This window comes from Equus przewalskii, chromosome 17 (genome assembly GCF_037783145.1).
Source record: "Equus przewalskii isolate Varuska chromosome 17, EquPr2, whole genome shotgun sequence".
Taxonomy (NCBI): Eukaryota; Metazoa; Chordata; class Mammalia; order Perissodactyla; family Equidae; genus Equus; species Equus przewalskii.
In genome coordinates this window covers 44,784,269-44,801,252 of record NC_091847.1, presented here as the reverse complement: position 1 = coordinate 44,801,252, position 16,984 = coordinate 44,784,269, and the positions used below count along the sequence as shown (strand labels likewise).

Genomic DNA, 16,984 nt, shown 5'->3' with positions numbered 1-16,984 from the left:
TATAATATAATGATGCCTTGTCGTCTCCAAATGAACAACTTCTAATGAGGCTCTTGTGTAACAATAATTGTGTGTACACCAATTTCTGAATAAAATTTGCTAAGCAATACAATATTGGTAAAAGTCCAAAAATTTTAGACACCGACTTGATAAATCCTCTCAATAAATATTCTCATCTGACAGACGAGGAAAATGAAAATCACAAATGTCAAATGATTTCCCACCACTTTTAAGTATATTTCAATTTCATCCCCCTGCGAAAAAGAATCAACAACAACAACAAATATTTAAAGATGCATATCCACAAGGCATGGGAATAAGAAAATTAAAACAAGAGGCTGGTAGTAATGTTGCAAGAGAAGGCTGCAGTTACATCAAATTCACTACAAAGGAATGGAATGTTAGTCTGGGCAAGAAGAAGTTCTGTAGAGCAAACTGACCAATGCATGAACTTCAGCTGTTAGACTGAGCATTTCTATCTTTTTAATCTATATCAACAGAACTTTCCTCTCTAAGTAAATACTCAATAGGGAAACCATCCCATTCCTGAACTGAGACCTTAACCCCAACATATGATCATCCCAATCCCTGTGCCACCCAAAACAACTCCAAGTGCTCCAAGTTTCTTTCCTCTTGGTCCAGACTCCTTAGCTGATTCTCATCCCCATCCTTAACACTCACACTTTTACTAGTTATCATGCGTCATCATATAGAACAGTTAGGAACTTTTCACCAAACTTATCTCCTCATTAAAGAGGCTGACTTAGGAAGCCTATAAATTCATTGTCCATAAGAAATGCATGAGTCTAAATGAACTAGGTTTATGCAATGTCAGGTTTGTATGTCTTAACTACTATTGTATTTTCAAAGCCTAAGACAATGTCTACTGTTGAAGTAGATGCTCAGCAATATTTTAGAATGAATGAATGAATGGCTACAGAAGCATATAATCCAAAATTTCAAGAGATATTAAGCTTCTGCAGAAGACAAGATACAATTAGCCAAGTACGAACAATAAACATTCAATATTTTTTTTAATTAATTGTCTGGGTCTTAAAAATTCTTTGTGATAAAGAAAATTCAAAGGCAGCTGAATGTATGTTTATAAACCATACATCAGCATTGTTTATAAACTATACATGGGAATTATATATATAATCCTGTACATACCCAGAGGTTGCTAGTTCTCACTGTTCTTAGCCTTTTTTGGTGAAGTTTTAAAATTTCGTAAACGTGGGTATCATAATCAGTATGCTTGATTGGTCTTAGCCAGAATGAGAAAGACTTTCTAAAAATTCTTAATCAGTGACCAGCTAAACCTAGACTAAACTGTACCAAAAACAATCCCAGTGATTTTTAGGGCCTAAGTTGAAATATTTTAAGAGATAAATGAAAAAATCATTTTTCAATGTGCATTCCACCGTATATATACATCTGGATTTTCGTGTACAAGGCTTGCTTGAAATGCATTTTATTTCTATTTGAGTGAGTGAATGAACTGCAGTCAAGCTATTTTTTCAGGGAGACTATTTCCTTCGCTCTTTCCGTGATTGCGAAAATGAGATGTTAACTGCATTTACACATTTGAAGAGAAAAATCAAGACTTCTTTTAATTAGCATGATGTTTTAGGAAGCCAAATAATTTTGATACTGTTATTTGGACAGAGTTCCTTCAAGGTAAAGGCTGATTTACCTTGGTAAATGGTAAGCTTGACATTACAGTCATAAATGCAGCTTTTACCTAGAGTTGATTAAGAGAATTGCTTTAAAAGACTCTTTGCAAGAGTAATTTCACAATTCTTCATGTCCTTGGGTCTCTCAGCCTATGATTTTGAGTGAAAAAATCCAAATTTTGAGTTTTTTCATTGTTTTCTTTCTAGTGTCAAATAGACGTTCATCCAACTACTCAATAATTTGTTAATCTTAACTATGGGTGTATGCATCCTGAGAATGTTCTCCTACTGCTTTCAATTCCATCTGCAGTTTCTTGCTCTATTAATCCATGAGCCTTAATTCTGAGGCATGCATACAGAGATCATTATTGTAAAACATGTGGTAAACTCACTCTTGGGTCAGGAATGTTTATAAAATTATAGAAATAAGATGGTGTCCACTGAAAAAGACACAAAAATCAAGAACAAAATCTAGTTTTTACCAAATTTAAAATAATTTTTAGTAACTTCCAATAATATATAGATTCGTTCCCAATGAAATAATACTAAAAAATATTGGCTGTGATGATGGTAAAAGCATAGTCTACTAAAAAGGGCAATAATTCAGTAGCTATTATTTAGTATCAGGTTTAAAATGTGGATGATGAAATGTTTTAAAATCATCCTTTTCCTGGAAATCTAGCAGATTCATTAAATAAAGCAAATCCACTTAAAATATTCCCTTGGAAAAATAATGCTAAACTTGTATAAATTTGTCAAGTGAATATTTCTTCACTTGAAATTTTAGATATTTTCTTTCCAGAGTTTTGCAGTGTCAGAAGTTTTCCCATGCTTGTGAAGTACTGACCTCCATTTTACTTTAGGTCTTCACTGGGATCTTCACAGCAGAAATGGTCCTCAAGATCATTGCCATGGATCCATATTATTATTTCCAAGAGGGCTGGAATATCTTTGATGGGATTATTGTCAGCCTCAGTTTGATGGAGCTTGGCCTGGCAAATGTGGAGGGATTGTCGGTGCTGAGATCATTCAGACTGGTATCTGCATAAACTATGTTCATATGCTGTCTTTCATTGGCGTAACATTTATTTTGAAAGTGAATCAATATGTATTTCTGTAGCTATTTACTTTTAATGATATTTGAAATTTACACCAATATGTGTGTAATTCTAAGAAAATATGTAAATGTTCTATTTAAAGCTATGTGTGAGTATTTTCTAAGAATGATAAAAGTGGTTGGATAATTTCATAATGATTAACTATATAGGGCACATTTAAAAACACACATGTGCTTCTAAAATTATGTTTTAAATTCTTAAAAAATTTTTTTTGCTTTAATGTCTGTAAAGAAATGCAAATAAAATCTTTAGGCCCCAATTAATCTTAGCTTTATTTATTTATTGTTTTTGGTGAGGAAGCCTGGCCCTGAGCTAACATCCATTGCCAAGCTTCCTCTTTTTGCTTGAGGAAGATTGTCCCTAAGCTAACATCTGCGCCAATCTTCCTCTATTTTGTATGTGGGATGCCTCCACAGCATGGCTTGATGAGCAGTGTGCAGGTCCATGCCTGGGATCCAAACCTTCAAAGCTCAGGCCACTGAAGCAGAGCACGAAAACTTAACCACTACACCACTGGGCTGGCCCCTAAACTTAGCTTTTTATCAACCTTACTTATATTAGTGGGAATTGCTTTAAAGGAACTGGTGGGAAAATATTTGATATCATTAGCACTTTAAACAGTGGTATAGCAAACTTTCTTGATATTACAGCAAAAAATTTTATTGAAAAATATCTAAAATTTTGTGTAAATTAAGCAAAATATGTATTTCTTCAAATTGAAAGGAAGCCTCTTTATGTTTCTTTATAAAATTAATTTTACTTTTATGTGTCTATAAAAATATGTAACATACTTTTAACATTTCTTTTTACTCTATAAAATATAGTCTGAGAGTGACTAGTTTGCTAAATTCACAAATGTCTCTAATGAAAATATTAATTTGTTTTCATGGACATATCTGTTGATGAATCAGAAATGTCTTACTTTTCACATCTGGAACATTTTATCTTTCTTCTTTTTTCATTTAAATGATATTACGATTTGATTTGCCTTTCCAATATTATTAACACTTTTGCTTCTGGACTTGAATTTGTTCAGTGTAGGTTGAGATTTTATATCCTTCTAGGATATGGCATACTAATAAAACCATGTCTAAGCAATTTCCAAATTATATTGTGGTTACTACTAAAAGTATCTTTTCACTTGATTACAGCTTCGAGTTTTCAAGTTGGCAAAATCCTGGCCCACCCTGAATATGCTAATTAAGATCATTGGCAATTCAGTGGGGGCTCTGGGTAACCTCACCTTGGTGCTGGCGATCATCGTCTTCATCTTTGCCGTGGTTGGCATGCAGCTGTTTGGTAAGAGCTACAAAGAATGTGTCTGCAAAATCAATGAAGACTGTGAGCTCCCGCGCTGGCACATGAATGACTTCTTTCACTCCTTCCTGATTGTGTTCCGCGTGCTGTGCGGAGAGTGGATAGAGACCATGTGGGACTGTATGGAGGTCGCTGGTCAAGCCATGTGCCTTATTGTTTTCATGTTGGTCATGGTCATTGGAAACCTTGTGGTATGTATGTATTACAAATGCTCATAATTAAGAATAAGATCAGACAGTACTCGGAAGGCAGCCTGGGGCAGTAGACATATCTCTGGCTTTATCCTCCGTGTGCTAGACTCAAAACCTAGTACGAGCACTCTAAGCATGGGCAAGTTACTTAACTTCTCTGAGGCTCAAGTTCCCCAACTATGAAACTGCAATAACAAAACTGAAATCTTATGGTTGATGTGAGGATTAAACGAGGTGTGTTTGTGAAAGTTGGGGGGCAAAAATACTCCTCTTTTTCTTTATTTTTCTTTGTTGAAGAAATGTTTTTATCAAGACTAACTTTACCCTAATATTATTTTTATGGCCTGAATTATTTTTCATCCTAATATTATTTTGATAAGATAATCATCTCCAGTAAATCTAAAAACACAACTGTCTCTTCTATATTGCAATTGCTCTTTACATATTCATAGTTCATATTTTTTGCTTACTCTGTGGCATAAGTTGCATATTACTAAATTTTAAAGAAAAATTTCAATGTAATAGAGCAACATATTGTAGCTATGTATTGTAATTATCCAAATGACTTGTAAGGGGACTAAATATGTTCTTCCCTGAATTTGCTTTATTAAAAGGAAATAAATTATTGCAATTTAAGTTATTCATATGTATGGACATTGACCAAATTCAAAAGACTTATTTTTAGCTCTGAGTTAAAAGCATCAATGTAAAAGCATAACTTGTATATTTATATGTTTTAATGCTTAAATTTCTCAGTCATGTGTGGACAAACCATTTCTTTATGCTATCATACCAGACCCTTCCTTTGAGAGGTAAAATTCAAATGAGAATGCTTAAAAGAATGTTTGTGGGATACCTATTGACATGCAATTTTTTTCAGAATAGTAAATTAGGAAGTTCTAGATTCCGAACAAAATCTGATACAGAAATAAGGAAACAAACTGGGGTTCTTGCTTTGCAAGTGTCTTCCTTCCAAGTAACATTTTTGAATCTCAGTAACTACATTTCAGACTAAAAAGATTCGTATAAATAAATTTCCTTTTTCATCAGCTATAATGAATTATTCCTGTATCAATCATATTTTATCAGTTAATTGGGTAATTTGTTCCCCTTGTATCCCAATGATACTCTGAGAGTTAAGATTTCCTCATATTTTCTGCACAAAGAAAGGAAAGAGAAAAGTCTTTTACATTATATGGGTCTACCCTAAACCCTGGAATAATTTTAGAGTTTTCTCCATCTGTTGAACAATTTGGACACAAAAATTTCAAAGCACATTGATGGAAAATGTGTTAAACATTATATAATTTGCACTTACAAGTTTCTGCTGTTATAAAAGTGGCCATTAGACAAAGAAATTTATATTTCAAGTATATTGGTTTTACACATATCACCAGGCTATTAAATAAGTAAATTCATTATTTACACACATGAACCTAAAGATTCCCAAGACAAATTGGTAAAATGACTAATATGAAAATATCTTTTTTTTCTCCTTCGCCAAAACCATAAAAATGGGATTTAACTTTTCACTAGCAGCCCTGAGTAGATACAGTTTAAATCTTAGAAGCTCTCGTTTCCTGTTGTCCTTCTCGGGAGGAAAGAAAAGGTGCTTGTTTTACCATTTTGCCCTCACAGCAGGCAGAAGATACTTGATCCTTTAAATAGTGTGTGATTAAGACATGGTGTCTGAAATATAGCAAGCATTCAAGAAGTATTTGTTGAATTAATTTTAGCAGAGATCTATAAGTTCTCTGTTTAAACTGTTATTTTTGTGTGTACTTTAATGTTTGGGTACACGTTTTCTTTTCTTCTTCCAGGTTCTGAACCTCTTTCTGGCCTTATTGTTGAGTTCATTTAGCTCAGACAACCTTGCTGCTACTGACGATGATAATGAAATGAACAATCTCCAGATTGCAGTAGGAAGGATGCAAAAGGGAATCGATTATGTGAAAAATAATATACGGGAATGTTTCCGAAAAACCTTTTTAAGAAAGCCAAAAGTTATAGAAGTCCATGAAGGCAACAAAATAGACAGCTGCATGTCCAATAATACTGGAATTGAAATAAGCAAAGAGCTTAATTATCTTAAAGATGGGAATGGAACCACCAGTGGTGTAGGTACCGGAAGCAGTGTTGAAAAATATGTAATCGATGAAAATGATTACATGTCATTCATAAACAACCCCAGCCTCACTGTAACAGTGCCAATTGCTGTTGGAGAGTCTGACTTTGAAAACTTAAATACTGAAGAGTTCAGCAGTGAGTCAGAACTGGAAGAAAGCAAAGAGGTAAGAATGCTTTTAAGGTTTTTGTTGCATTTCCGATAAAAACCATGCACTACGATTATTTAGTATTTTTATTGTGTTTATATTATTAAAAAGTATATTGTAAATCATATATATGGTAATGTGGGAAAATTATGAGGTATTCTTTATTGGGAAATCTATTTATAGAAATTCCAGCTTTTATAGGAAATCATCGTTCAAATGATTAGTATATTCATCTTCCTGACAATTTTAAAATCTGGTTAAAATATATGGCCTTCCAAAAAAGAGATGTTATTTAATACATTCTATTCTATACTACGTTATGCTCTTTAGACAAATCAATGAACCGTATTCATTGATCATTGTGAAAGTATCCTCTCCTTACCGTCTGTAATAGATTAGATTTTGCTATGATTCTTTTAATGTGCAAGTTTTGTGTAGTTTTTGTTCACCTCTGAAAGTTTTATTGACTATGATAGAGTGTTATTCATTCATGAAAGTGTTAGACATATCAGGGAAGTACAAGCAGCACTGGTTACATTTGCCCAGGCAAGGATGAGCAAATCTGCACGGTCTTACAGATTAACTTGAGAATACTAAGAATTACTTAGAAAAGCTCCACTTTAGGATTACACCTAGACTGTAGAATGAAAAGTTGCTCTTACTGTCATATTGCTTATTGTTTAAAAGAAAAGAAAGAACAAGGGAAATTGTTCCTACTGCATGATTAAAATAATTCACAGGATCCCATAATAGTAGCTTAATGGTATTAATTCTGCAGTTCTGTATTGTGGAGAACAGCAGTAAAAGTTTTTACTATTATTTACTTTTGGACTTCTAATATACCAGTAAGAAGTAAGGCTAGCATGGAGTTATAAAAGACATGTGTTAGCTTGAGGGTATAATATTGACACCATAGAAATCAGACCAATAATGTCTGATTTTGTGAGCATATTTTGGAAATGTTTTTAATAACTACATCAATGGAATTTGTATAAGTAACAAGTAGCTGACAGTGTCACAACTCATAGCCTACTGATCCCTTTTTCCAGGCATTTCAGAGCTGCTGAGATATATTGTAACAGCAAATTTGAAAATATTTTGAAAAAGAAATACATACAATATGAGGTATAATAGTCTTTCTCAGAATTCCACTCAGAGTCTGCTTAGTAAATTCAATTCTAATTTGTATATTGCTCAGTCTGGTAAAATAAGAATTCAATTCTAATTTTATTTCCCATATCATCTGACGTAGGTTTATTTAAGAAAAAACATCAATTAATGAACGAGCATTTATTGAGCCCTTTTTGTGAACTCCGCGCCCTGCTGGGTACAAAGGGTAGGAAGAGTTAATGGGGAGCTCCATAACAGAACCCCTTCAGGGAAATCGCAACATCTTTGAGGAAGCTAACACTAACTCACGAAATCATTAATGACCTATTAAAAAGTTTGATCCTGCAGGACTGAATATAAGGATATAGGTATTGAGAACAGCAAGAACATAACAAGTTGCTAAATGGAAGAGATAACATTGAAATAGGCCTCCAAGTTTGGGTCAAATATATGAACAGAAACCAAAGCAGAAAACTGTGAAAGGAAAGCCAGAGTTGAGAATGGGCTTGCTATTAAGGCACTACAGGGGCACAAGCAGCATGAATAAGGTATTGGTTGAGAGGATAGTGGGAAATGTGTTTGGGTGTGTAAGGTAGTTTCAGATTATAAAGTCTCTGAAGGAAGTCAGAGTTTGGAATTGGCTGCATAGTGAAGAAGGAGCTATCTGTCTTTGCTGAAACAGGGGAGAGGAAATAGGAGAGTGAGGTTTTAGGAAAATTTATTTGATATCAGTGAGCAAAACAGTTTAGACTGAGGGATAAGGGGGGTTCTCCTGGAGAATGTGGTAACAATCATTTGATAGCAATGAGGTGAGGAAATTCTCGGCTAGGGTGATAAGTATGGGAACTGAGACTAACTGGTAATTTGACAAATCTGGTAAAGAATCTGGGAAATTGGAACGATGGCAATGCCACTGTCTGAAATGGCCTGCGTAGGAAGGGTACCAGGTGTATGTGGGAAGAAGAGGATTCATTTGTGATACGCTGAATTAGAAGGGACAGTGTTGGGAACCAGAGGCTGGGTGAGAGGTCAGGGTTTAAAAATAGCTTTGATAATGCAGATTTATAATTATCTGATTCCTTGAAGATAGAGAAGCTCACCAAAGAAGTAACTATAAAGAAAAAATAAGGGAACACTAGGGACAAGACTAACTTGTGGTTGAGAAGAGGTAGAAAAGCAAAGAGGCAGAGAAACGTTTGTTACATTCACATCGCAGGTTTCATCACATTGGATCTATGGGCATTAAATATCTTACTTTCTACCAAACAGTTAGTTTCCAGAATACTTCAAAAACTCTATAATGTCCACAGGTACTTCAAATGACTGCTTAGAAGAATACTACCTTTTTGTCATGTCTTTTAAGTGGCTAAATAATCATAAATTTGTAATGAGATACAACGTCTTCCTCATTATCAAGACCTAGAAAACATTTTATTATCTCAATGAAAATTCCTTATAGGATGATTTTAAATAACCATTCTGTCCTCTTCCAAGCTAATTTTGGATACATGGAATCCAATGACAGAATGTAATGAAATTGTTTAAAACGTACAGATGTATTGGTGGGAAAATACATCAAAGTAAATATAAAATTAAATTCTTTTTTATATAAAGCTAGGATAAAATTTCAAATTATTTTGCACAGTAAAATCAAATTCAGTAATAAATTTTATGTGGATGATTTTCAAAATTAATACCAAAAAATCCCTGAAAGAGTAATAGGGCAATTCTCATGTACGCTCACACAAAGATTAAAAGTACACTGGTTTTGGGGGCTGGCCCCGTGGCCAAGTGGTTAAGTTCACATGCTCTGCTGCGGCAGCCCAGGGTTTCGCTGGTTCGGATCCTGGGTGCGGACATGGAACCGCTTGTCAGGCCACGTTGAGGCAGCGTCCCACATGCCACAGCTAGAAGGATCTACAACGAAGATATACAGCTACGTACCAGGGGGGATTTGGGGAGATAAAGCACACACACATAAAAAAAGATTGGCCACAATTGTTAGCTCAGGTGCCAATATTAAAAAAAAAATGTACACTAATTTTAAAAATAACAACAAAAGTCAGTGTGTTCTAACATTACAGAATACATTTAGATAAATTCCAGCAAAGTTCAGTTTTGATCTGAAATTTGTTGAAACTACTGGTTTTGAATACAGGTCACATTTCAGATGTGTGTTCATGTTGCCTGGGTTAATCTTTTTTAATAGCTATTGCACATACACACATGTACATACACAAGGTAAAAATAACATATCCATAAAATGACATTTTGGTTCATGCTTCTTAGTTTTTTGACCACAAATAGAAAAGAACATTGAGTGTTGCTTCGGAGAGCACAGAATATCTTTCTCTTTGCTGACAAAGTGAGAAATAACATGAGCTGAACCCAAAAGAGTGATACATTCCTCAATTTAAAAAAAAAAGAAAAAGGAAAAAAATTACAGTACATTTCTGCTTTAAGAAGAAGCAGTAAATTAATCACTGATTTAGGTAGTATTTGAAAACTTTAGTTACTCTACTCCTTCCATGCATTTTCATAATAAAGTATATCTGGCTATGTTATGGTTGGGGAGAAATGATCTTTAGAAGTTTTTGGAGGTAAAAATATGAATTGTTGTTATATATTATATACTGTATATATTTTTATATGTATCTATTATAACCATATATACGGACCACTAACATAAGCAGTCTGGTGTGGAAACAAATATCAAGCTTTGCATGAAAAAATGTAAGAGAATTGAAGGCATAGCTTTCACAATAGTGATCTTTTATTTTGAAAAAACTTGGAATGATACAGATCTTGTGACAAGATGTAATGTAGAATTTTGTTTCTTTTTATATTTTTAAATATATTTTTAAAGTTCACATCATCATGACTTCTTTAAATTTTTATACAACTGTGGACTTTTACAATTAAGTTCTTAAAAGGTTTCAATGTCTTCCCAGGTGAAAGAAATAGAAGAAATGTTCTTGAGAATCATATGTGAAGTTGAAATCCAAAGCACAGTCTAGCAATATCGTACTGTAACCTTCACTGCTTGCCATTCTTACTTCTCACAGGGGTAAAATCAAGCTGGAGCCATCAAGAATGCAGCTCTGGTGTTTTTTAACCAGCCAGAGGCTCGGGCCACCACTTTTACCCAGGTTACCCAAGCAAGTTGTCCACGTACAATCACTTTCTAAGTGAATTTTGACTGGCCTGCATGCTACTCAGCTACGTCCCTTCCCCTGCCATGCAAGGAAGTGCTAGACGTGCCCAGCTGCTCTCTGCTGAATCGTGTGACACATCACAGCATGGTCAGGCGAGACGGGCAGTCCCACATCACATTTGATTCTGTTAATGAGTTTCCAGTTTAGTCTTTTAGACTTTTAAAAGCAACAATTGCATGCTCTGTAGGATTTATATCTATTTTAAAACATGATAGGAATGTTTAAAATTCAATATAGCCAAGAATTTGAGAGCATGCATTTTCTTTTATTTCTCTGCTTTTATTTCATTAAAATAAAACCACAACTTTTGTTGTTGTTGATTCAGCCCTTATAAGTAAATTGTATTACCAAAAGGACCCTTACAGGGTTTTTTTTGATAGTGCTGCCATTTTCAGATCATTATATTCAGATCTATGAATGTAATTTTCAACCCATCCAATTCATGTTCTTCACATGGAAAGTCTGCTTTCATGTTTTTTGGGAAAGGCTCTGTTAAAAAAAAAGAGTAGGTGATCATGAGTTTTTGGATATGAAGGGCCATAGTCTGTATGCATTTGGGCACCACATATCTTGGATTTTCATGTAGTTTAAGAAAGTTGTTAAGTCATGTGTCTGCAAAACCGTAAGTGATCACTGTAAGGTAATTAACAGAAGGAAAGCATCATGATATGGGATAGGAAAAGTTCACTGCATCATGATCATTAAGTTATTGACCCAGTGTACCCATTTTTTTTTTTATTTCCTTGAGCTACATTAATTTCTCCCTAAATGTTCCCAAAACTGAGCAGGCAAAAAGGAGACTTGGAAATTTTCCTACTTTTGATTATTAATTATAAATTATAGCTTTATGAGGAGTAAAGGGCATCTCCCAAAATTATTATTGTAGGTTTGTGGACTAACTAAAATCTTAAGTTTACTCTCTTGACTCAGCTTTCTCCTGTTGATATCATTGCTTACTGGAATCTCAGCTGGAGTGAGGGTTCTGGAAGGGAAATTATGAAGCAAAAAGTTCATGAGTGTTGGCAGTTTTCAAAGGTTTTGGTGAAAAAAAATCTGGAGTGTGAGGTTGTCTCTAGGTCTCTTTTCTTCTTTCTGATAACTAAGAATTAGTTGTAGAAGGCAACAAATTCAGAAATAAAATTATTAATGAAAAATAGAAAAACATACAGCCCCTAGTGATTTATGTAATTTTTACTTAGCAATGACGTTTTAGCTTTAGGAGTAAATCATTATTAGTCATTGAAGAAAATCTGATTTATTTTTTCTTCACAAACAGAATAGAATTAAATGGTACTGGAAAATTATCTTTCACACCCTGTTTATAACAGGATTCCCTTCTTCTCAAAGCCCTTATGGAAACTTTGAAAACAGATGCTTGACTAAGGTCCCAAGCACGTGCTCTTCTGGAAAAGGCACTGTGCTCTGTTTTCATAATCTGGAGAGCAGTGGGAGAATATGCCTGTAGCTCCCAATTTCCGTTATGCTCTCAGCCTTCTAAATGCTCTTTGTGAAACTGAATGTGAGGCAACTCTTCCAGAGGCTCAGACGGGTGTGTGAATAGCCACTTTAAACCCATATTGACCCTTAGAGAACTGTTTTGGTGCTTTAATGTACTTCTGCTGAAACAAAACTTAATTAAAGCTAGTTCAAATGGAAATTTTTGTAATCTTCTCAAGATCAACCAGCTTTTTCTTTTGCCTTCTTGATGCCCCTTTACCTTACTCTTCAACTACCACATAACTATTTTCAGTTTCATATGTATGTTCTTATTAAGGCTATTTTAAAATAAAAGGAGCGCCAGGGGTGGTGTATATTTAAAATATGTCGAGGGAAAACTGAATAGAAGTGGTTTGTATTTTTAGCTATTCCATAATTGGTCCAGAAAAAAAGAGCTATTGGTTTTTGTCTTATTCTTTCTGCCTTGGATAAGGAACCCAATGGCCTTATGGTGTGGCTATCTGTTCTTCAAGTCAAATATCATAAGTCAAGATATGGATATGCATATCCAAAAGATCAGACTAAGGCCCTGATAGTTTGTGTGACCAAAAGATTTTCCTCTTGTACTTGTAAGACAAAACTCAGAAGTTTTGAGAGAAATGGCTAGATTTTAAAGGTAATCTGTAATGGCTGAATCTTTTATTTTTACCTCTTGAATCACACAGTAATTTGTGAGAGTCAAACACAATAGCTGATTGAAAATAAATGAAATGTGAGCGCATTTCAGTGGAAGTAGGCCAGTTGCTAACATTCTCTTCTATCACTGAAAGTTAAATTTCATTATTTAATTGGATAAAAATCAAGAGCAATATTCATCATAAGGGGGAATTTCTATAGAAGTTCACCTTATTAAGGGAAAAAAAAGGTCTCATGGCCTTTTTGGGTGCTGATTCTGTCATTTCTTAAGAGTGGTATTTGCAGTTAACCTTCTTGAAAATCTGATATTCAGGTACCATGTCTCTGAGCACATGGTTCTTGGATCAGCGTGCGGCTTCCACAGCACTGCGCCGGGCTTCTGCTGCAGCCAGGCATGTTTTCTGTGGCTGAATTAGGCCTGGAGAATGTTGCATCTTAAAACTTGCTTTCCAGTGTGCATCTGTAGAGCATAAGCCATCATCCCTCTGTAGACTTAGTAGTTTCTACAAGGGATGGAAGAATCTGATGTTAACTGCCGTAAAATATTGGAGGACTAGGGAGAAACTAGTACAAGAAAACAAGTTTGAACTTGTACTATACAGTTTTATATAGAAGCTTTCTATTGTTATGCGTATATACCTAATTATACTTTTCTAACTACTTCTGAACAAGTTTTAATTTTAGTTATTTAGTATAGCCATCAAGTTCCTCATAATGGAAAATTTCATTTCAGATTTCTTTGCTTTTTTTATATCACTGTAGTACCACAGCTATGGCAATATAAAGTAAGTTATTCTCTGTATTTATCATCAGTCACTTGCTTTTAAATCAGTTATATGCTTTTAAATATATTTGAAGTCATTATGTTATGGCTTTGATAGAACATATCACAAACTACCTTCTACCAGAGTATGAATGCTGAAGTATTGAACTTAATCAGAAAATGTTAAGATTATGTAGATACTATTATATTAGTGGATAGAATTTTTTAAATGCTTAAGTAGTTTTCTAGGATATAAATTAATGATTTAAAATTTCAGCAGTAAAATTCTTTATGTATCCAGTGCCTAAAGCATGTCAGGCAGTATATCATAATTGGTAAGTTGTTGTAACTTAATAAGAACACAGTCTAAATTTAATTTAACTCAATAGGTAAATTCACAACTTTTGAAATTTTATGTAGTTGCTATAATATTTTCATAACTTCATAGAATAAAATTATGTACTTTCCTATGACAAAAATGTGCCCTATGAAGATGACAACATGAATAAACCTGATTCCCCGACTGAGGATGAATTAACTTTATGTCACCCTCCATAGGGAAAGGAGCCTCCCACAAAACGCTTTTAGTGAAATGAACGCTAGCCTACCAACTATCTTTTAAGCTTTGGTGCATGAGGGTCTACAAGTCTCTGTCTGAACATTCCTTAAGGAGCTTTCTAGAGTGTAAGTTTAAAGAGCTTATCCTTGTAATCAGAAGAACTCCTGGATAACAGTGAAGTAATCTCCATTGAAATAGATTCTGCTCATTTGAGAAGAGCAGGATGCGTGCAGAATTTTTTTCTCGTCCATTTTCAAAAGACACGTTATGCCTCATAATGTCGGGCAGATAGAGCCAGACTCATTACTGGCCTTCTCTACTTCATGATGTGGGAATGTATAACCTCCATAGCCATTTAGAAAATTGAAATTATTTATGTCCCAACATGTTAACCAAATTTGTAAATGTTTATAATCTAAAGACAGCACCAATAACAAAAACACACTCAGAGGTCAATACTTGGTAAACAGTAGATTCGACTGTCATTCAGATTAGCAGCTACTATTGCTTGTGCTGTGAAGGGTTTGCTTTAAATAAGTATTTGTATTTAAATATAAGACTCTTGTAGAACATATGGCAGACAATTATGCGAAAAATTGAACATCTTATAATTATGTTAACAGTGGTAAAATAAGTGAAGGATAAGTATATTTTCTAAAATTTCAAATGGAAAGGTATACAGTCATGTGTGGCTTAATGATGAGGATAAGTTCTGAGAAATGCATCAGGCGATTTCGTCATCGTGTGAACATCGTTGAGTATACTTACACAAACCTAGATGTACAGCCTACTATGCACTGAGGCTGTATGGCACTAATCTTATGGGACCACTATCATGTATACGGTCCATCCTTGATGGAAATGTCATTGTGTGGTGCACGACTGTAGCTGTATTTGTGTGTATATGCAAATATGCTTATTACTTTCTTCTCTCAGATTTCTTTATTGAACACCTTCCAATATTTTAGAGAAAAACTTTGGAAACATCACATTTTTATCACTTAAATGTTATTAATTAAATAATTCCTATTCATTACGAAAATACATTTTCTTATACAATTAAATAGACTTCTGTCAAAGCCGTGATTGAGTTATATGTCAAAATGGAGAGATGAAATTACTTAAACACTACAATTCTCTCTATAAGAGTAATACAAAAATGCATTCAGTCACACATTTATTCACTCTTCATAAAATCATAACTGTTTAGTGTCTATTCTGTACTCTGACCTTTTGGTGTATATATATATATATATATATATATATATATAACACACATATATCTGTGTGTGTGTACATTTTTGGTATATATGTATATGTACATAAATATATAGTTTGTACATAGATATAATTTTATGTACTATATAATTTATATATATTTATGAGAATATTTGATCAAAGCAAACAAGGATAATGGACTAAATGTTCTATAAAATTATTTAGTGTGGAGGAATCATGCAAGAAAGAAAGGCTTCATGAAGCAGGCGGACCATGACTAGGCTCAGAAGAAATTATTGAGGTTGGATTGGTCAAGAGGAAGAAGAAGAAACATGGAACTTTTTACAACTAACCTTAAAATAATCAGATTTCTTAATGGTTTTATTTATGCAGTGGATATCATTGCTGCCACTTATTAAATGTCAGTGTCCAACCCATAAACCACCAGTGAAATCAGAAGAGAAGAGTTAGTTTCTGGGTCCAAAGAATTATCCAATATTTTCTTCATTATACCAGAAGCTGCTGCAATTCAATCCAACAATAGCTTCCTGAAATTTTCTTAAAAGAATAAAGATATCCTGGCTGTAAGAAGACGAAAAATCTTGGGAGAAAAAAATATGTCTTGGCCTTACACCTCTCCAAAAACTAGAGGAATTTAATGGTAAAAATTCTTGCACTAAAAGGATCATAAGAACCATCAAATGATGGCCTAACTTCTCTCTTTAGCATACTCCAGACTATGAGATCCTTTACTATAGAATTATATTTTGACTTAAAGTAATTTTCACAATATATTTAGTTGGACATGTTTAACCTCACCCTCAAAGTAACACTACAGAAAGTATCATCTGGATATTACTCTTCAGTTAGTTCACATTATAAAATATTATACTACATTTACATTATGATTTCAATAAATCAAGAGTTTTGAGCCAAATTTCCTCCAGTTATGACTTATGTTTAGAAAGTCATTTAGGCATTTTTCAATAACACATTAACTCTTTCAGAAAGCTGGGGCAGAGTGACACTACCACTTAGCTACTAAAGTTAATGGGGGCTTTGAAACCATTAACATGTCCATGTATTGTTCTTTCATTCTAAAAGCTTCACTTCGCCTAGGTTGTGCTGTATGTCATGTGTTTGCATCCGTTTTCATAAAACATTGCACCTCCATAATTCCTCCCCAAGTGATTTCAGAGTACTTATTAGATATTTATTCTTCTAACAATAAAGTGGCTGTAGCATGTCACAATGATTTACTATTTAAAGGAAAAATTCACAGCCGGATCACATATTGAATTCAGAATGTGCTCCTAATAAAAGTCTATACAGATTCTGGACAATGCTATTTATGAAGAAATTTCTATTTCATTTAGAATTCTTTGCCAAGTATTGAATTCATTTAAACAGTTCA

The 16,984-nt window shown here is 33.9% G+C and overlaps 1 protein-coding gene across 12 annotated transcripts in view; it reads left to right on the top strand.

Moving 5' to 3' along the window:
- Window positions 1-16,984, top strand: part of LOC103559669 (sodium channel protein type 3 subunit alpha) — a 115,687-nt gene that overhangs the window by 72,687 nt on the left and 26,016 nt on the right. For all 12 annotated transcript variants that reach the window (XM_070581497.1, XM_070581493.1, XM_070581489.1 and 9 more), the window contains 3 exons: window positions 2,537-2,710; window positions 3,943-4,299; window positions 6,120-6,590. In XM_070581497.1, coding sequence (XP_070437598.1) covers window positions 2,537-2,710; window positions 3,943-4,299; window positions 6,120-6,590 — 1,002 coding nt within the window. The remainder of the gene's footprint in view (window positions 1-2,536; window positions 2,711-3,942; window positions 4,300-6,119; window positions 6,591-16,984) is intronic.